The following is a 23,564-nucleotide window of genomic DNA, read 5'->3' as shown; positions in this document are numbered from 1 at the left end:
TGTCCAGCAACCGGGTTTCGTCGTAACCTACATCATCAGACTTGTGTGAAGCAAGACAAAATTCTATGTTAAATACACAAGAAGGCAGGGGTTGAAAAACAATGATTTTAAATATTCAATTTATATTCATTTTATCTGAAAAAATATATTGAATTGATGATGTCGGTTACGATGAAATCGGTTGCTGGTCAAATAAAATTCATGTGGAAAAAAATACACAAGTAGTTGTTATTTTATATTATGTTTTGAATTTTTTATACAATTTCTAAATCTTTTTTTTTTGTATAACCACTTTTTTATTTTTCTTGTACTATTCTCTAACTGGCACGCATGCCATAGGTTCGCCATCCATGACCTACAGAAAATTCATAGAATATAACATAATAACGCACTGGGATGCATTGAAGTATCAGTTTGTCCGTATGGGTGCGATTTTATGCAGGCGACCTGTAAAATAAACTTAACATCGCGTGAACTGCGTGTAAAATATCTCGTTATTTCACACCAAATTCCTCGTTTTTTTAAATTATGGTGAACTTATGCGGGTAGCTTTTAAGGCCCAGCATTCGTTAAGTCGCATTCATTCCGCCGGAGAGGTCACATGTCTTTTCACGCTCGATTTTTAAAGAACCTATTTTTTTTTAATATGTACCTATTTTCTTTAGAATATATTTGGAATTTTTTTTAACTACCTACCAATTAATAAATCTTTTATTTTCAAAACCATATAATTATTTCGAAGAAAAACTTATTTTTGCAATGCGAAAACGGCGTTTTAAGAAAAAAATCAATTAAGTAAAATGTTAGCTGGGTTTAGAGAGAAATGAGTTTTTTTAATTACCTAACGTCCATGTGACTCTGAAATCTAGCTACGGCTTATGCAACACCGCTTATAATGGCCCTAATCAGGCTTAAACTTTTTAAGTTTAATAGCCTATGCCTACTCTTGAGTGGATTTACTCTTTATGTTTAAAGTTACTATAATTTCACGTAATTCATGAGTGAAAACACCTGCTATCTCGCTAGAGGCATGAAGAAAATTGAGTTGCGACTTAACGAATGCTGGGCCTTAATACGAGTATATATTTATTTTTTAATGCGGGCCTTTTTTCAATGTATTTTTAAAACATAAAAAATAAGTAATTGTAAAAAAATATGTTGTTTTTGTGATAAAAATAAAAGGAGACTATAATCACTACATAAAATAATTATAAACTGTCGTAGTCACTTTTATTTGACAAAAACGGACTGCCGGACGGTAAAATTCCGTGTAGTGCACAAGCGCCCAAAGGGGTGGAGGTCCAAACCAAACGTTACATTTCCATTATAAATAATTTTAATTAAAGAGGAATTCAAGCTTGTAAAATTGTTAATTTTTGGTGCGATTTAATGATTTCGTATTGGTTTAACACAGGATTAGTCACGTTTTGTCACAACTTTAATTAAGATTTCGATAGAATACAGTAAACAGAACAGATTTGCATTTAAAGGATTTTTGTCCAATATTTGAAATGTAACATTTTGGTGAGGACCTCCACAATCATTCTCATGATATTATTATTGGCGTTATTATTGGCTTATAAATTAATATGAAAAATCATCAGACTATCGGTAACATTTTATTGAAATCTGAAGAAGTAAGGGAGATATTAAGCTTCAAACTTTAGACAATTCAATAAAATGAAAAACGGACATCGCTATACGTCATCAAATTTTACGTCATCGGGTGTGTTATGGGGCGTATCCCTTTATGTATCTGCTTTATAAAGCTGACATAGTAGTAGTGTGGATTCGTTTCTGTGACGTCATTCGTTACTCAAATTTTACGTCATGGGGTGTATTATAGAGCGTATCCCTTTACGTATCTGCTTTATAAATCGGTCATAGTAGTAGTGTGGATTCGTTTTCGTGACGTCATTCGTTACCGACTTACGAAAACAACGTTTTTACGAATGCGAATATTGCATATGAAAATGATGAATGAAAATATTAATTATATCGGCTGTTATAAACACAAAACAAGTCTTAAACAATCCTTTATAGGTTGAGTATGTTATATTAGATATTCCTCCCGAGTGATAAATGCCCTATTAGATTATAACATGCAGATTCACGCTTTGTTCGTAGTCACTGCGAGTAGGTGGGTGAGAGTTGGGGTGGAAAAAAACAAGAATTGAAACCGAGTCTAAATTATTGGCTTCTCGACATTACCAGCATCCTGTACATATAGGCATTTGTATCTAGAATCAGTTTCAGGTTTGTCCAGTTGGACTGGCGTGGTGAGCGTGTACCGACGAGTATGTAAGTATGTGTAATGCACATATACATATACACACTACACCCATTATACGCTTAGACAAGCACCTAAAACCGAACAGGGTGATTATCGACTATCCAAAAATTTATAATTTATATATTAAATGTTAAATTTAACACTGATTTTTTGAGTCTACTAAGTTGTATTTCATTGTTAAAAAAATACATAAAATTAAAGTTAGCATTTATAAAGTTTACTAACTTATTTCTTATTAAATATTTTAAGAAGAAAAAAGTTATAATAGAAGCGAGCAAATGATAGGTATTTGATACTCGATAATTCATTTTTTTAGGACTACGACCCGACTCATTTATTTTAAATTTTAAAGTTATAACCATATAATTCCCAAGTAAAAAAATTGTAGTAATAAAACCGTAGTATTGTCGGGTTGTGATCCCGTGGTTAGTGTCGCGGACTCTTGAGTCAGAGTTTCTCGGTTCGAATCCACTCTTATATACTATGAAATAAACTGTAAGACTCTCACTATCACTCTAAAATAGTATGAAATTGAAGTATTTTTGTGAATAAAAAATTACAAATATTTCTCTTTTTACTTAAAAAAAATATACATATGAAAATACTACGTTTCTATGATCTTTAATTACATTACGTAAAAGTGACATTACGTAAATCGCGATATTTAAAAAATGGAAACATGATATTTCCATACAGTCGCGAGTAACACATTAGCTCACCGATTTAAGGCCCAGCATTCGTTGAGTAGCAACATGATTTTCTCTAAATCCAGGTAACACTTTACGTAATTGAGTTTTTATCTTAAAACACCTTTATAGATATATCTAGTGAAGTTCTAGTGATTCAAGGACAGTGTTTCTAAATTGGTTCATATACATACAACATCCAAAAATTAGAGTATTGTGGTTGTTAACAATGAGTAGAATTGGTGAATGTTACACGTGTGTAAAGTGATCACATAAACCAGCCTATGACGGTCGTCAGCCTCGTAAATGCCCAGACTTCCATATTCTTCTTCATCTTTGATGAGATATCAAAAGATAATATGAAATATCGAATACACTAAGGAAATAGGAATGTTACACACGTGTAACATTCATCAATTCCACCCATTATTGACAACCACACTACTCAAATATTTGGAAGTTCTATATACATGAACCAATTTCAAAACGTTGTTCTTTAATCGCAAGAACTTCACTAGAGACATCTATTGGTGAGATGAAAAGAAGCTTTTTATTGAGCAAAAACTCTTTTATTAGTATGTGAGGTCCATAATAACATAAATGTCCAGACTTCCATATCTTTGATGAGATGTCAAAAAATAATATGAAAAATAACTCCTATAATGGAGACAATCCAGATTTGTGAATATGTATTTGGACACACTCAAAATGTTGAAAGAGTAACTAAATTCAAGCACATTAAGTGTGTGTGTGTCTTTATATTATTTAGTTTCCTATCACCCTGTACCTACATATAATAGTCTCATCTTCCCGTGGTCCTTTCCTTCTCTTGCGAGTCAACTGGCCGCCCATTGACGCCTGACGAGAAATTATGATTTATAAATGTGAAAGTGAAAAAATTCCTCTGGATACAACGGCGTGAGAAACTGGCCTTTTTGAACGTTTCTAAACAAGTCTTTCATCGCCCGATGGTGCATAGGGCACTACATCGTTATTATAATAGTAAGATATCAGTCAGGGATCAAATCGACGGCCCCTACGTAAAGTACTCTATCTGCAAATCTGTTACTTTACAGGAGAGCTTAGAAGATTTTACAACGTATTTTTATTTTATCTGAAATTAATCAAATAAAAATTAACGGTTTTATATGAAATTCTAAACGAATATTATACCATCCAAGACATGATGAAATAATGTATTAAATCGTTTTAAAAAATTTATGTTATGTCAAAATTAAGTAGTTAGCGTTTTTGGAGTTCAGTTCATTTCGAAAATTCGATGTAGATAGCGTCTTATACGCCTGAAAACTAGGCGTAATTTATTATATTTTTTTATTTGTTTATATTTGTAGATAACAGTCAGTAGATAACATACACCAAATATCTCAAAATTGACAAAAATGTAGTTAGAGCACTTTACGCAGGGCACGTCGAAATAATACTGCACAGAAGGATATTTGTGTAGTTATATTTTCTCATTTGTTTCAATTAAACATGTTTCTTATGTTTTTTACATACCTTTTTACAACAACGGTTATTTTTTTATATTTTATATTTCACCCTGTGTTAGTTCTGTTATTTTTTTTACTTCTTTTAAACTTTTTATTTGTGTTTCAGTCTTCTAAAACTCTAATCCCATTTCCAAAAAATAAAAATAAAAATTACTCACCATGAGTGTTATATATATGACTTATGTTTTAAAATAAATAAATAAATATTTGGGTTATTTAAAAGAAATATCGTCTAACGAATGTCGACATTCGTTTGAAAATGCCATAACTAGGCGATTTTTTTTGTGTTTTTTAACAATAAAATACAACTTAGTACTAAAAAAACTGTGTTGGATTTAACAATTATAACATAGATTAATATGTAGTTCTACAAATTAAACGCCAAATCAATAAATAAAAATATATGTAATTTACGTAGTTAATTAGAGGCTTTTGTTTTTTGCCAACAAGACAGTAAAAATCAAAATAAATAAATGTCGTTTGTTTTAGACAGCATACGAAACATCCTTGTTTACGATAATTATATTTAATATTTTATATTTTATAATCATCCATCTACAGAAATATTTGAGGTTGCATTAGAACAGCGGTCGGGGAACTTTTTTTACCATTACCCCAAAATATTTTTGCTATTACTACTTCTACCATCACGCCATTTCCCTGCAAGGGTAGGCAGAGAGGATGGAACGCCACACGCCTCTGTCCTGACATACACTCCTCGCCTCCTTCACATCCATAGATCTAGTCACACATGCCCTCCGATTACGCAGACTTTTGACACCGCCAGAGTTTAGGTTCTGATTGATCTGATCGTGCCAAGTCTTTTTCGGTCGTTCTCGTTCTGTTTTCCCTCTCATATTCGCCACATATATTTTCTTGGTGATTCTCTCGTTATCCATTCGCTCTACATGTCCATACCACCGTAAAGAACTCTTCCTAATCTTTTCAATAATTCCTCGTTCAGTCTAACATTCATTTCTTATATCTTCGTTTGAAATTCTGTCATACAATGATTTTCCACACATTCGTCTGAGGGAGCCCATTTTATTAAATATTATTGCGTAAGTCAATAGTACCCCCTCCACGTATTTTGAAAAGAAGACAATCAATGTATATTTTAAATAAACATTATGTATTTAATTCATTAACACAGAAAATAAATAAAAAAAGTTACATGAAAAAAAAAATATTTTATAGACAAACAAAATAAAAATCTCAAATTGGAACGAAAATTTAGGTTTTCAGGTTTCCTTTTCAGTTTTTGGAGAAGTGATGTTGCTTCATGTTTGATACAATTACTTCAAAATCGGGATTTTTTTATGTCAGAGCAATTTGAATGCAATCTTCGGCATTTAATCGATTTCTGTAGCACAGACCTGAATTGTTTCATTTTTTTAAAAACACTAACACTATAGCAAACTATAAAAATTCCCTTATTATCCAAAAAAACATTTTTTTACCCCATTTAGGGTAATTTACCCTGGTTCCCCGGGTAATTTACCCCTCTTTTAGACAAATATCAAATAAATCAAAAGAAAGTCAATATTTTTGACCACATAAAATGTAACTAAGCGAACACATTTCGCTCACTCCTTTCAAGAACGTCATAAATCAAAAATCGTCAATTTACAGTTGTGCATGTTTTCGGAATGCCCATAAAATGTACTATATCCTAGCAAAAGAGGCATATTTTTAACTTAATATTTACCCGCTACAGGGCAGAAAATGTTGTTTTTGCATTTTGAAGAAAACGTATTGTTTAATTTTTTTTTCAAATAAACTAAATATTTTTCAAATGGGGAAAAAACCTTCAGAGTTTACCTAAAAAGATCTGTTGCACAGTTAAAAGTTGAAGAAGTTGCTTTACATTTATTTTTAACACATTGTATTATATTTTTAAACTTTAAAAACGTTCTCCTGAAAAATCAAGTTTTTTGATTTATGACGTTCTTGAAAGGAGTGAGCGATTTGTATTCCTGCGTTTCAAATGCATCGCATGTGTTACCATTTTGTTTTATCAAAAAAATCGTAAATATTTAATAGTCTACGAAACGCTTTGTGAAATGTGTATGTAAAAAAATAAACAACTTGATAACGACGAAATTACTTGTCGTGCCACGCACTTGGCAAATCAAAAGTGCGACACTAAAACAATAGTACAACATACAGGGTGGCACAAAAATAATCACCCTATCGGAAGATGTTACAATTTTTGCAAATGGTGTCGTACGTCATTTATATATGAAATTTGTGAACAAGACAGCTGCAGTATACAAACAGATTGATAAAACAGGCACAAATGTGTAGGTATCAACACTGGCGACACCTACATAAAGGATCATCTTTTACACATAACAGAAAAAAATTGTAAAAGGCCAAATCAAGATTTCTAGTAGGTACTCAATATCTTTTTTTTTTTATTTAAAAAAAAGTTATCCATGAACAAAATTGGATGATGATTAATTTTGCGCCACCCTGAATGTGTTTGTAAACTGCTGCTGTCTAGTTCACAAATGTCAATATAATTGACGTACGACGCCATTTGAAAAAATTATAACGTCTTTCGTAGGGTGATTAATTTTGTGCCACTCTGTACAATAAATAGTGCAACAGTTGCGTTTCACGGTAATAATACCTCGTTTAACGACAGGCATGTGTAACGTTAACCGAAATATCGTAAATTGAGGATTGCACATACACAACACGCTAGGGGTAGGTCCAAAAATGAATGTTTTCACTATTCACTGTACATAGATATGTGGTACATGCATTTGATAAGATTTTAACGATCTCCCAGCGCAGTTTTCATTGTTTCAGTCACGCACATACATATATGTATAATATATATATATATATATATATATATATATATATATATATATATATATATATATATATATATATATATATATATATATATATATATATATATATATATATATATATATAAATATATATATATATATATATATATATATATATATATATATATATATATATATATATATATATATATATATATATATATATATATATATGTGTGTATGTGTACATCTTAAGTGATCACTTTACACACGTGTAACATTCACCAATTCTAACCATGGATGGTTGACAACCACACTATTCAAATTCTTGGAACTTCTAGATACTATACGAGAGATATTTATGGTGGGATGAGATAAGCTTTTTATTAAGCAGAAACTCTTTCATTTGCATGTAAATATAATCCGAATCTTGGATTATATTCACATACAGATGCCCAGATTTCAATATTTTTCTTCATCTTTGTTGAGATGTCAAAAAATAACTCTTAATTGGAGATAATCCAGATTTGTGAACAAGTATTTGGACACACTCAAAATGTTGTAAATTGTGGTTTGTCACGTTTGCGAAATACAGCATTCAAATATAGAGATATCCTTCGAGATTGGACGTTTCAAATAAATACATCATAGTAAGATGTACAATCGAGGCAGTAAGTAGGTAACCGGTTTCACGCATGGTACATTCGTACAGACATATCAGATACTACCAATATGCAAGATGGCGTGGTGTGGTGGCATTCCTACCACCGTTGGAGACGGCCACACCATAAAATGAACATCTCCGGCTATTTATAGAATAAACGCAGGACAACCGAGGGTTAAGGACGCAGCCAAGGATATACGATACACTAGAACAGCGGTCGGGGAACTTTTTTATGCATTACCCCAAAATATTTTTGCGTAAGTCGATATTACCCCCTCCCGCCATTTTGAAAAGAAGGCAATCAATGTATATTTAAAATAAAACTTATTTATTGAATTAATTTGCACGAAAAACAAAAAAAAGTAACATGGAAATAGTAATACGGTCGTCTGCCCCGTAAATGCCCAGACTTCCATATTCTTCTCCATCTTTGATGAGATGTCAAAAATAATATGAAAATAGTAAGTATCTAATAGACAAATAAAATAAAATTCTCAAATTGGATCAAAGGAAAATTCAAGTTTTCATGTTTCCTTTTCAGTTTTTGAAGAGATGGTGTTGCTTCATGTTTGATACAATCAATTCGAAATTAGGACTGTATGATGTAAGAGCAATTTGAATAGTCTTTAGCGTTTAATCGATTTCTGAATTGTTTAAATTTTTAAAAACACTAATACGTTTATGAAATAGCCAACTAGAAAAATTTCCTTACTACCCTAAAAAATTTTCTTTACCCCATTTGGGGTAATTTACCCCGGTTCCCCGACCGCTGCACTAGAATAAGAATTATGAAAACCTACAGTATCCTGAATTGATTACCGCTCCTTGTAAAAATGCACCTTCCCTAATAACTTTTAAGAAACGTCGGAGACATAACTATCTATCATTAGAATCCTAAATGTCCATCAAATCTCTTCCCTTCATTTTTCCCTCTACCTCCTTGTGTAAACTCCATTTTTCTTTGCCTTTCTTATTATCATAAATTTGTAATAAATGTTTTTTTTTTAATATTCTGAATGTACAGAAAAGAAATAAGTACATTGGCGAGCTTATTGCTAAAAAGCAATATATTCCAACCAACCAAAAACAGACTAGTGATATTGGTCAAAACGTTTGATACCATATATAGCTGTTTGCAATCAGAGGGTAGACAGTACTTGAACATTAAAAAAAACATAAATTACAAGTTGATGACAATGAGGAAGGCAAAGGAAAAAGGGAGTTTAGGGAAGGAGGTAGAGGGAAAAACTAGCGGATGAGGTTTGTTGGACAGTTAGGAATCCAATGATAGATAGGAATGTCATAGACGTTCCTTAAAAGTCATTAGAGAGAATGCATGTCTTACAAAGTCATTAGAGAGAATGCATGTCTTACAAGGAAAATTATTTATAATTGAAATGAAACGTTTAGGTGAAGACCTCTACAAGTACACATTTTGGGAATTGTATCGACCCATATTCATTTAACGTAGTTTTATCGCTAAATACATATCTCTCTCTCATTATCCGCACAATGAATGGTAGATAAGCGCCACTGATTAGTCAAGATATGCAAAACATACACGAAGGGCTGTACTAATATGAGAACAAAATTTACTGCCAACATAATTTTTGAACAACATTTCGAGTGTGTAAGTACTTCTGTCACAAATCTGGATTATCTCCAATTGTAGGAGTTATTTTTCATATTATTTTGTTGACATCTCAACATAGATGAAGAAGAATTTGGAAGTATGGGCATTTACGGGGCTTACGACCGTCATAGGCTGGTTCAAATAAGAGTTTCTGATTATTAATACGCTTCTTCATCTCACCAATAGATGTCTCTAGTGAAAATTCTAGTAATTCAAGTACAAGGTTTCGGAATTGGATCATACTTCCAAGAATTTGCGTAGTTTGGTTATCAATCATGGGCAGAATTGGTGTGTGTTACGCGTGTGTAAAGTGATCACTTAAACCAGCCTATGACGGTCGTAAGCCCCGTAAATGCCCAGACTTCGATATTCTTCTTCATCTATCTAAAGATATTAAAAAATAATATAATTTTGGAACATAAGAACAGTATATTTCCGACTACCCGACGATATTGACTTTTTAACCGATATATTTTAAAACCGATATAATTTTCCATTGATTATTTTCCATTAATCATACGGAGAAAAAATCTATAAAAATTATAGTGTAAATGGTCGTTTGTTCAAATTCTTATATTTTTTAAAGTAACCCACCGATTGCTTTGAAATTTGGGCACAACGTTTTACTCGAATACGCGTACATGTTTATTTTATTATGACGCCTAACCTAACATAACCTAACCAAACGGAGTGAGAGCAACTAATCTAACCTTACCTAACCTAATCTAACCTAACCAAACTGAGTTAGAGCAACACATTGTTGTCGGGTACAGGTACCTATAGTATTTTTTAATAAATACTGTTGATGGAATGTTCTACTTTAAAACGAAATGAAATGATCATTTTCCGTTCTAATTCCAGTAGAAGATTTAGTTTTGAAAGTACTCTCGATAATCCTCGTCATTCCTCTGATATTAAACAGGTATTGCGAATAACTTTCACTTATTCGCTACAGATATTCAATCACTAGATAACGGATCCGTTCTTATCACTGATCAATCAAATGCTTCCCTCGATGCATACGTAACGTTTATTCAATTTACGAGTTGATGAAACGTTTAGCGTTCGGAATTATATTCATGAACTATTGTTTCGACCGAGATTAAATCTTAGCAAATATCAGAAAACCAAAGGTAAACATGGATCCATGGTATAACTGTCGATTGTAATGGATAGATAATAAAGAAAGATTTTCAAGTATGCGTAAAATAATTTCGGGTAATTTTAACAAAAACAGACATACTCTATGGTCAACTTGCGTTTTCTAACGATAATGTTTGTACAGAGTGGCACAAAACTAATCATATTTGACATTTCGCTCACTCCTTTCAACAAATATATTATAATAAAACTTGATTTTTCAGGAGATCGTTTAAAGTTTAAGAATATAATAAAATGTATTAAAAGTAGATATCAAACCACTAATTGAACAAATCTTTTTATCTAGAACCTGGAGGTTTTTTTTCTCCATTTGAAAAATATTTCGTGTATTTAAAAAAAATAATTAAACAATACATTTTCTTCAAAATCCAAAAACATCACTTTCTGCCCTGTAGCGGGTGAATATTAAGTTTAAAATATGCCACTTTTGTTGTGATATAGTACATTTTCTGGGCATTCCGAAAACATGCACAACTGAAAATTGACGATTTTTGATTAAACATGACAAAGGATATAAATTATATAAAGCCACATAATAAAAACCATAGCAATCGACGATTTCAAATTAATTTATGATACTTAGATGTACATAATTATATACTCGTATAATATATCCGTTAAAATTGTAGTAAAATATAATTTTTTTCAGTGATATACCTTTGTAGAGCTTAAAAGATAAGGTATTTTTTATCTGATACTTCAAAAGTGTATTTTTTAGGTAAGTATATTATTAGGATTAAAAACAAACAATTTATTGCTACATACACTGAATAAAAAATAGTTTTAATCAATGTATCTGAGAACACGTTCCAATTACGATAACAGAAGTCATACAAGATATCTACGTATAATCTTCCACGGTTAATTTTTTTTGATAAATACCTGACGAGATTCTCTGTGATGTAAATTTAAATCGATCGGTTGAAATCAACAGGAAATAGATGATTTAATAAACACGCGACATCCCGTTTAAGTGGATGCTCAAAACATATCTTACAGTTTCAATACAAAATAAGATGACACATCCGGTACAAACGAAAAATAAAACAAAATATCTCATTCACCTCGTCATATTGATGCAGCACTAACATGGTGATAAATTACACGAATGTAAGGCGATCAGTCTAATATAAATAACTGAAGAACTACAGGGTAGCACAAAAATAATCACCCTATCGGAAGATGTTATAATTTTTGCAAATGGTGTCGTACGTTAATCATATTTATCATTTGTGAACTAGACATGTTTTTGTTGCACAACATATACAAGGCGGTGTCTAAGTTCAAACATACATACAGGGTGGCACATGAGTAATCACCCTGTCATGAGATGTTATAATTTTTGCAAATGGCGTGGAACTTCAATCATATTTATCATTTGTGAACTAGACAGCTGCAGTTTACAAACATATTGATAAAACGGGCACAAATAGGTGGCAGCCACTCGACAGATATCATCTTTTCCACATAACAGAAAAATTTGTAAAGGTCGAAATAAAAATTTGTATTACTCAAAATCTTTTTTTTTATATTCTCCAATTTCAATATATGTATTGAAATTGGACGTCTTACGATTTGTCATTTTTCTCTGAATCATTGCATTCATAGAGCGTCTCGGTGAAAATCCAAAGGGTTTTATTTAGTTTTTTACTAAAGAAATCAGGCTGAGAGCAAATCGGATTAAAATTTTACGGAAATAATAGAAATTTCCAAGACGACGCGCACCATTACATTATGATTAGAGACATAAACAGATTTAGAGAGAAAACTAACAAAAACTCTACCGCTTCAACAGCAAAAAATTAAGAAAATAATGCGACCTTTGTGACTTGTAACATTTCTCCGCTTTACTGAACTGACAAGCGCCGAAAGAGAGGAGAATGCGAAATCGCACATAGCTCACTTTGCCTCTACGCTCCAATCGGTGTTCAATAAAGCATAAGGTGACCATTTGTACTGGTTTTACCAGTACGGTATTATTTTTTTTAGCATTGGTCCTGGTCAGTTGTATATACACATATTTTTAATATATTTTTTTAATTGTATACATTTATTTAAATCACAATTTTAACATGTTTAGAACTTTTTTTTGAGACCCACCAAGCCACCTTGTGTGTTTTGTCGGTGGAGTTCTTTTTTTATACATTTTTTATTGTTTTTAACGATTTTAACCTAATATACACAAAAAAAAGAGAAAAATTAAGAATATAATCATTTTACAATTTTCATAAAACTAACTCTTGATCATTCACCCATTCCTTTATTTTGCTTTTGTTCCATATTTTATTTTGACCTCTAACATCCGTCGGCAACAACTTAAAAATGTTCGGAACGATATATTGCAGTGTTCGACCCCCATATTTATTGTTAATTCTTGGGACGTGTATCATGGTTGTGTACTAAAAGATTTCGATATTTTGGTCTAGCGGATGTGGATTAGGTAAGTTAAAGTTTTACGTATCGTATAAAGCAGATCATCGAATTTTATTTTTTGACAGCAGTGGCATTTAATGGATTATTTGATTATTTTTTATCTTATCTACGTTTTAGTGGCCATACGAATAATAAAAATAATATTGTTTAATATAAAATACTGGAAAACAAGTGCCCAAGATGAATGCGAGATATAATTAGTGGTTATCTGAGACCATTAACGAATTTAAAAGAAATGGTGTTTTATAAATATTATGCAGTGGAACCTCTCATAACGCGCATAATTCTTTCCAGAATCTTTATTGTTAAGCGAAACACTTGTTAAGCGAAACATTTTCTATTTTGACTAGCGCGGAAGTCCCGGTTCGCAAGTGAATGTCGTGAAAAAGGGACTTGCCCTTTTTCTGTAACTCTTACGAAATTTCACTCGTTAAGGGAGCAACTTTTTCACATTTTTTTACTCGTTATGAGAAGTGCATGTTATGAGAGGTTCCACTGTTTTTTAGACAAAAAAAATAGAAAATCAAACACGTTCAAATACATATATAAACATGCATTTAAATAATTAAAAACATGTAGGTTTAAAAAAAAATACCTGTTTAAATAAAAAAAACGTTCATTAAATAAAATTATTCTTATTTTATTTTATTTCATTGTTTTTTTTTATTTACATTTTGTTATTCCTTTACAAACGGGAGAAAAAAATGTTTCTTTTCATTATCGGGTATAACATAACGATGGTACTAACAGTTTTTTTTTTAATTATTAATGTAAGCAACAGTAATTTATTTTAAATATGTATGTACTTTTACTGTATGTACAATAATAAATATTTTTAAAGCCAGGTAATAATGAACTTTTTTTTTAAATAATTAAATCTAGTAATACCCCGTTTAGTACCTACTATAACCTTGAGGTATCACAAACACCGGTTGAATGAAAATATAATACGAGTATTCGTCGATAAAAAATTCAACTTTTATGTTTAAAGATATCGACTAAATTCTCAAGTCGATATGTTGGGCGCAATTTACTATCTAATAAGCCAGAAAACTGATTTCTTGAACGTTCATTGGGTGGGCCACGGTTGTATGGTAAAAAATAAAAATAAAATAATAATGTTAAAAAATGAGGGTGTTTATAGCAAAATTAAATGGTAAGAGTAACACTTATTAGTATCAATGTTAAATTTTGCCAAAATGCCATTCATAAAAATATTATTTACTTCATCGTTAATATTAACAATTTAGAGTTGCAAAAATGTGTCGAAAATTTGGCACCTTTTGATCGCTGTGCCCACTAAGAAAAAAAAAAAAAAAAAACGACCCATACTTATGGTACGCTTATTTTGGTAGCGTTCGCGTAGGAGTAATTGCGAAGAAAACATATTTAAAGTATGACCCAATAATGCAAGCATTTTTTGCAAGGGTACTCTTTTTTAAAAAAATCTAGAAACTTTCCGATATTGTTCCGAATGAATGTCTGTACTGGATTCTTACTCATTGGTGCTTTTATTAGATTTTCTTTTTCTAAACACTTCTTCGCTGTGGAGAAAGTAACATTTGCCCTTGAAGGGTTTCGGAGTAATTATTAGTAGAAACCTACGTACATATCTACCATTAGCTTGTATCCAAACATTATCATGCAAACCCAGGGAGTCTATTTCAAAGAAAAGATAACGCGTTAACTATATGGTGTAGATAACTTTGAACATTACAAGCTATTTACTTATAAGCTGTGAGAATAGTACTTAAGAAAAATAGATATAAGAATATAGAAAAAATGAGAGAACAACTCAACTGGTTACCTATAAAAAAGAGACTTATTTATACTTAATATGCTTATCTTTATATATAATTTTTTAACGATAAATTACCTAGATATTTTACGGATAAAATAGTTTTAATTAAAAAAAATCATAAACATGGTACTAGAAATAAGGATAAAACAAGACTGCCATTTAAAAAAAAAACAGAGTCGCAATTGTACAATTGTATAATTTATTAGGGTTTGAAAATGTATGACAAGATGCCTGAATGTATGAAGAATAAAAAGAGAATGAATAGGTATGATGTAAATTAAGCGTAAAAAATAGTTTGTATTAAATGTAATATAAGGTAGGTAACTAAAGATATAATAAATAATAAATAAATTACTTCTCGACTTTTATTTCCATAATCCATCTTGTCAGGAAGTTAATGTTACTGAATTAAACATAAATGTTAATGTATTTGTTAAATACTTAATACAAGTTATCTACACTACATAGTTAACTCGATATATTTTCTTTGGAATAGACCTCTTGGCTGGTATACCCTGTATCGGATGAAACAGGCAATTATCTATTAAAAATCAACACTCATTAGTACCTTTTAAAAGTGTTTACAAAAACAATTCAAATTAGTGACTACGTAGGCAGGTAAACTACTCGTAATAACACATGCTCTCGGGTAAAACCATGAATCACACGATTTATATATTATATATATAGTATATATATATATATATATATATATATATATATATATATATATATATATATATATATATATATATATATATATATATATATATATATATATATATATATATATATATGTATAAATATATATATATATATATATATATATATATATATATATATATATATATATATATATATATATATATATATATATATATATATATATATATATATATATATATATATATATATATATATATATATATATATATATATATATATATATATATATATAGTATATATATATATATATATATATGTATAAATATATATATATATATATATATATATATATATATATATATATATATATATATATATATATAAATATATGTATATATATATATATATATATATATATATATATATATATATATATATATATATATATATATATATATATATATATATATATATATATATATATATATATATATATATATATATATATATATATATATATATATATATATATATATATATATATATATATATATATATATTTATATATATATTTATATATAATATATATATATATATATATATATATATATATATATATATATATATATATATATATATATATATATATATATATTTATATATATATTTATATATATATATATATATATATATATATATATATATATATATATATATATATATATATATATATATATATCGATTTGCGATCGATTGTCAAATAATCTTATCGTTTACTTTGCCTGAAGTGGGCGAGCGACAAACACGCACGTGGTTGATTTTATTTTCTTCTTCTCCTTCTTCTAACCCTCATCCGCACCCAATGGTGCATAGGGCACTCCATCATATTGAAGCACTGTTAATTTTTTCGTTACTTACACGAAGGCAAGGTGATCACTCCTGCGCTTCAAGGACCAGTCCAGGATAACATTAAATAAATATTAGAGTGAATCACTAATATTTAATTTCACCCCCCCTGGGAATCGATCCCGGGATTTTTTTTTTACTGAACCTTATCCTCACCCAATGGTGTACGGGGCACTGAATTAGATCAATACTGTATTGACTCAACGGCAATTATTTAAATCTAAGGTGATTAAGCAATCATGCACTTCAACTGAATATCCAGAGTAACATACGAAAACGTACACTTTACACGTGTGTAAAGAGATCGCTAAAACCAGCCTATGACGGTCGTAAGCCCCGTAAATGCGCAGACTTCCATATACTTCTTCATCTATGTTAAGATGTAAAAATATTAACATAAAAAATAACTCCTAATTGGGGATAATCCAGAATAATCCAGATTTGTGAACAAGTATTTGGACACACTAAAAATGTTGTAGATACCATAGAAAGCTACACGTAGGGAGCGGATGAGCCTCGTAAATGCCCCGACTTCCATATTCTTCTTCATCTATGTTGAGATGTCAAAAAATAACTACTGTTAACTCTAATCGCGAATTCAGGTCGTAATAAAAGACAAAACACAGATAAAAACCACATTTTTAATTTTTTACTATGCAATACTAAAATATTCGAATCATCAATGTTTGATTACATATATTAAATATAAGTAAACATAATAAGAGGTCACATAAGTTGAAAAATCACCGTTAGTGATATCAAGCAATCCGCATGCGACCTCTATCGAGTGGAATTATGGGATAAAAAAGCGAGTACAAATTAATATTGATAAAACACTTAAGTATGTTCGATAAAAGTTACATAATGAAAAATGTTAGTACATGAAAAGTGTACTTTCATAGGTTCCATGTTTAAAACTACTATTCTTTTTTCTTCTTTTAACCCTTATCCGCACCCAATGATGCATAGGTTGTGTGACCATACGTCCTTTTTTGAACGGGACCGTCCCGTTTTTAGATAGCCTGTCCCGCTGTCCCCAAGAAATGTTTCGGGACGTCGAAATGTCCCGTTTTAAAAAAAAACCAACACACGTTTGTTAGTTAAGATAAATTTTAAAAATCGTACTATGAATTCCATTCTTATTTAAAAGCAATCCCACTTATACTAAGAAGAAAAAAAATCATCAGAAAAATGTAAAACATAATATTTTCATATTTATATTATTTATTCCTCTTATTTTCTTTATTTTAATACATAAAAATTATTCGTGTTTTCTTGAATATACATACTATTACGTAAAATTTTGTAGATGTCCCGTTTTGAGGACAAAATAAATGGTCAGATTGCATAGGGCACTGCATCATAGCGACGCAGTGTTATCTCGATCATTAATTGCATGAAAGCAATGAGATCAGCCCTCCGCTTCTTATACCAGTACAAGGTGATATTAAATCAATATGAGAGTGAAAATCTCCAAAATTTATTTTGACTCCTCTGGGAATTGAACCCGGGACCTCCAACACTACTATTAGATATGTATCAAACTTAAAGTTGAATTTACTTTAAAAATCACATAAACATGACATTTCAAACTACTTAGTGTATTTTGCCAGTTTGTAGAACTTTGAAAACTTTATGATTTGCATCATTAAGTCAAAATTGCATATTTTTGAGTTAATGTTTTTTGCCGGCATACCCACGATAAATGTATTCTCTTTGAGAAATTAGAATGTGGCGAATTCGAACGTTTGAGATCTCAGCCTTAAATAAGGATTATAATGCCTAAGAAAATTTAAGATAAGCGGTCGAAAGATATCAACAAATCTGTGAAAACTAAGCATCAAAATGCACGTTACCAAAGTAAAACTGTATTACTTCGAAGTAAGATTTATTATGAATAATAACAAACGAAGTGATGTGTTTATATTCTCAGAATAAAATTAGAAACCGCAACGGTTTGATATTGGAACCATAGTGAGTGAAGAGTATTGAGAGTTTTTAGATTGAAAAACCGCAGACTTTAATGCGGATGTAACCGAATAAGATTTTACATAATTCTTCATCTTCAGTAGGATCAGACTCGAGTTGGAATTACCAAAACAACTCCACCCAAATTACCCACTGATTCATTTCTTTTAATGTTATACGTAAAAGTTGTTAAGTATAAAAGTTAATAGGTAAAAGGTTAAAAATGGTAGAAAAATAAATAAAAAATGGCCAAAAAGTACCTCAATGTATTCGGTATAAATAAAGGTCATTTCATCTAAAAAAATCAACCCATTACACATGTCATCTTCTTCACGACCCTCTAAAGATATTTTATAATCCATACATACACATATTAAAGTTTTTCCTTATTTTTTTCGAAAAGCAACTCAAACCAAAGTCCCTCTTTTTTTTCTTCCAATTCTCACAATTAAAATCCATCAGACTTACGATTACTTCTCTACTACTTTTGCTTGCAAAAATAAATACATGATTTTCCTCGAATAATTTCCCACAATTGATTATTTCACTGGAAAGTTTTGAAATCAAAACTCAATATATTAATGAAGTTTTATAAAGATACAGCAATTAATGAAATATTCATATTTCCGAGAAAAGACTGGTAAGTACATAATATGTATGTGTACACACGTGAAGTGTTCGGAGGCTTGTAAATTAAAGTAGCTACATAGCGGTTTTTCGAGCGTTGAACTTCTAAAAAAGGAGGGAAAAAAGTAGAATTATTTTCAATTATAGAATTTTAACGAGTTCAGCGACATAGAACGATAAAAATATTATATGTTTCAATTATTTTAATTGCTAGACCAGCAGAACATGTGCTGCACGCCTTGGATCGAGTAGCTATAACTGAAAATGGTTATAATCTTTAAATTGATATTTCACACTCTGATTAAGTGAGATTTTTTTTTAAATTAATATGTTTAAGACTTCTGTATGAAAAACAACAACAATAAAAAAAACAAAAATTGGAGTGTTGAAAATGAAGGTATGGCGGTCTAGATTCTCACCGGCTCCGTTTTGATTTTAAACTTTTACTGAAATATATTGAATTAGTTCCAAACTTTGTATTTGTTATAATTAGTTGATCAATAAGCGCTTTTGATCCAGAATTTGCCACATACAAAGTTCATGAAATGAGCTTTTAAATTATATTATTTATTAACCTTTAATTAAAAAGACAAAGCGATAGGCTCTGATAGATTGGTGAATAATAAAAAAAATCAAAATTGTTGTGTTGTAAATGCTATTGAAGTCGTTTGTGGTAGATCTCGAGAATTAATTAAAAACTCTCATCGAAAATGCACATTAGTTTGTTGAGGGAAAATCTTTACTGCTGATGCTTTAAAAGCAGATTTTTTATTGAAAATGTTGTAAAAAAAAAGTAAAAGGTATGTCTTATACAACTAATACACATTCAATCCAATTAGAAAGCGCGTTGAGAATTCTGGAATAATACACGAGGGAATAATATGCGAGTACCTATGTAAGTAAATTGTATATAAGTTTCATATATTATTCTTAGAAGTTTAATGCTTGCGCAAATATGTTTGATTATTTGTGAAATGAAAGGAGGTTCTCCGGGAATCCCAAGAGACGAAAGCACGGCACAAGTGTTAATTTCCAACTTATCAGTTTCCTTAATTTAGGTACCGGATAAATTTAACAAAAATTAACATTCCAAGAAGAACTATCCACAATCATCTGAATATTTTTTTTAAGTATTTTTATCGAGTAATAATTATTATTACAACTTATTAAAAAATAATCATCGTCTTTTTCAATTGAAGCGATAAGAGAGCGAACATCGCGCCGGGTATTGTGAGGATTGCCCGGTGAAGACACTTACCGTATCCAAGTCAGAGTCCCACAGTTCCTTCAGGTCATTGGATGCAATATCGTAGAACGTCTCCATGTCGGAGGCGTCAGGGGTCCGGATTCTCTCGAGAAGGGCACAATTCACAACACAAATCAACACGAAACGTGCATGGGTCCGCGCATTTATGGCACGCGCGCACCTTCCGATCGGCTATAAATTCCACTGAATCCTAAACAATTCACAACACAAAATAAATAACTGGAAAAGTTGAATGAAACGCCCGGCGGTCAATGTCTGTCAAATGTCACTTTAAGAGGTCAAAGGTGTAACGCGGTCTGCACATGAAAGGGTGTGCGGGTGAATAGTGCACTTTATAACATGTTTAGCAAGTTCGAACTGGGGAGGTTTAAGTCAAATATGTTAAAACAGGCGATCTGACAGGAGCGCAGAGCCCACACCTGTTGCGCCCGAAATGTGACCGGCGAATGAGGGAGACTGGCGAGCAAAGTTGTTCGTGTCTATCCCACCGCGCTACAGTACGTGTGGGCAAAGTAAAGTCGGACCCCGCCCCGGAGCCGTGCCGTTATCGGCGCCCAAGCTCGACGCGAGGGCTTCGGGGGGTTAAACGTCATGTATGTATCCTTGTCCCTCCTTCACTAACTAGAGTAGACAAAAAGAGACAAAACAAGTGATGTAACTGTGTGAAAAGCGAGGATTCTACACACTCATAAAATTAAAAAGAGATGAAACTTGTTTTATAGTGCGGCGTCCTCTTCTTGCGGGAGAATTGTACATAATATTTGAATTATAACATTATTATAAACTTGCAATCTCTACTGTGCCGTTATCTCTTGTCATTCGCAACTACCCGAAGCCGTTTCATTAAAAAAGCTAGATAAATAGATAATGTAACGGAATTCTTTCGCTTACTGCTGTCACCTATCTATTAGGTGATTCATTCTTCATTCATTACTCGAGACCCGAATAATAACTGCCTACTTAATCACTTTAGCAGTTATGCTATGTATGTGTAATGTATAACAACATATTTATTATTAAATGTCTCTTTTGTATTTTCAAACAAAAGAGGAAAAGTCTGGCATTCCATGACTCAAATACTACAAGCAAGACTAATAAACTAATTTCGTTATACTTATTTTTGTACATAATCAACATTTATTGGGGGATTCATTTTTATAATTATGTTTTTGCTACAAAATATGAAAAGAGTGATAGACTACTTTGTGTTATCACACATATTTGAATTTCTGCGCCATTTCGATTCGTAACCGGTCGGTATTTTCCGTCAATCTTCGACTCCAACACGCACGCGCATTTCAATTAATTTTGAGCGTAATTTTCCACGCAAATACGAACTGTGATAACATCTCAAACTTTTTTAGCGCATTTATTGAATAACGTGTATGGATTAATTCCGAACTCGGACGTAACGCTTTTTAACAGCATCTAAAAACTAGATACATATTTAATAAATAAATCAAAATAACAGCGCTCGCAACATTGCTCTAGAAAATGCAAAAAAGATACTAAAGTAATTTTAGTATTTTATGAAGAGAATATGTTTCTAATTGTATAAAGAATTTTGAATTTTAATTTATTTCATAAACACTTTGGCAGGCGCCGTGGCGAAGTTGGGTAGACGTTCGACTGCGAGACTGGCGTCGCGGGTTTGATTCCTACCTATTGCAAAAATAAATTCAAGAAATATTTATTTTAATTGGTCCAAGCGTTTGTGATGTATTTTTCACATTTACCTTCTCCTATCCTTACATCCTACTTGCAGACAAGCCTCTTAACGTAGAGGCTTTGCGGTAACCCTTTAAAAAATAAAAATAAAAAAAAAAAATATATATATATATATATATATATATATATATATATATATATATATATATATATATATATATATATATATATATATATATATATATATATATATATATATATATATATATATATATATATATATATATATATATATATATATATATATATATATATATATATATATATATATATATATATATATATATATATATATATATACATATATATATATATATATATATATATATATATATATATATATATATATATATATATATATATATATATATATTATATATACACACAATAGTACTAGGAAAATAAAAATACATGTTTTTTTCAGATAAATATTAATTGATATTGCTTTCTATTTTATAAATGAATGCATATATATTTTCAACTAAATTAATTGATAACAGTTATTTAGTTTATACTTAATATGAGATTTTATACAAAATAATATTATGTATATGTATTTCGAAAAAAAAATATACATTTTCGAAACGTATTTAAAAATATTTTAATTCTCTCAATTCATTTTGTTTTTTCACAGGAAAATGAGATCTTATTTAGAATCATATACTATGGAAATATTGTTACATATTTTACTGATCTTTGCAATTAAATGTTTAATTTGCGTAATAAAAATTATTATTGGAGAGTATTTAATATTTACAGTCAAAATTAACGAATAAGTAAAGAGAATTAAATTTTTTTATTGCTGTCAGTAAATATTGAACATATGTTTTATTGCCATAAGGTAAATCCAAAGATTTTTTTTTAAAATCCTAAATCGATATAAGGGAAAATAAATGTGTAGGGTTGTGGTCCCGTGGTTAGTGTCGCGGACTCTTGAGTCAGAGTTTCTCGGTTCGAACCCACTCTACCACAATTTGATTCCTATTTCTAACAATGAGCCGCTTTGGCTCACAGAAATAGTATGAAATTGAAATATTTTTGTAAATAATAAAAAATGCAAATACTTCTTTGTGATAAAAAAAAAATCTAAAAAAATGCTTATAATATAATAGAAATTAGTAATAAATTTGTTTTACCATTCTTTCCTCGCTCATTCGTTCAAGTCCAAACCATCTCAACACACCTTTCTTCATTTTATCGATAATCCTTACCTCAGCTTTGCATTCTTTCTTTATTTTACCACTGGAACATCTATCATATATCGTTTTGCCGAACATTCGTCTGAGGGATTACATTTTTTCTGCATTCAGTCTACTTTCATCCTTATTTTGCCAACTCCATGCTTCACTTCCATACATTAGGGTTGGAACCAGGACTCAGGAACAAGGTTTTTATTTGCTATAACTGATTTCAGTG

General features: G+C 30.4%; 1 protein-coding gene across 2 annotated transcripts in view; it reads right to left on the bottom strand.

Annotated features, from left to right (window-relative positions):
• The window catches only part of CrebA (Cyclic-AMP response element binding protein A), a 198,885-nt gene extending 177,846 nt beyond the window's left edge, over positions 1 to 21,039 (bottom strand). The window contains exon 1 of one of the 2 annotated variants that reach the window (XM_088258050.1): positions 20,412 to 21,039. In XM_088258050.1, coding sequence (XP_088114176.1) covers positions 20,412 to 20,477 — 66 coding nt within the window. In that variant the 5' untranslated portion in view covers positions 20,478 to 21,039. The remainder of the gene's footprint in view (positions 1 to 20,411) is intronic. The other variant, XM_088258049.1, reaches the window with a different exon arrangement.
• Positions 21,040 to 23,564: the final 2,525 nt, after the last annotated feature.

Source organism: Brachycentrus maculatus, unplaced genomic scaffold, assembly GCF_059751285.1.
Source record: "Brachycentrus maculatus isolate JH-2025_06_01 unplaced genomic scaffold, ASM5975128v1 h1tg000090l, whole genome shotgun sequence".
NCBI classification, from domain to species: domain Eukaryota; kingdom Metazoa; phylum Arthropoda; class Insecta; order Trichoptera; family Brachycentridae; genus Brachycentrus; species Brachycentrus maculatus.
The sequence above is the reverse complement of the archived record's forward strand: the minus strand, read 5'-3'. Positions and strand labels throughout refer to the sequence as shown.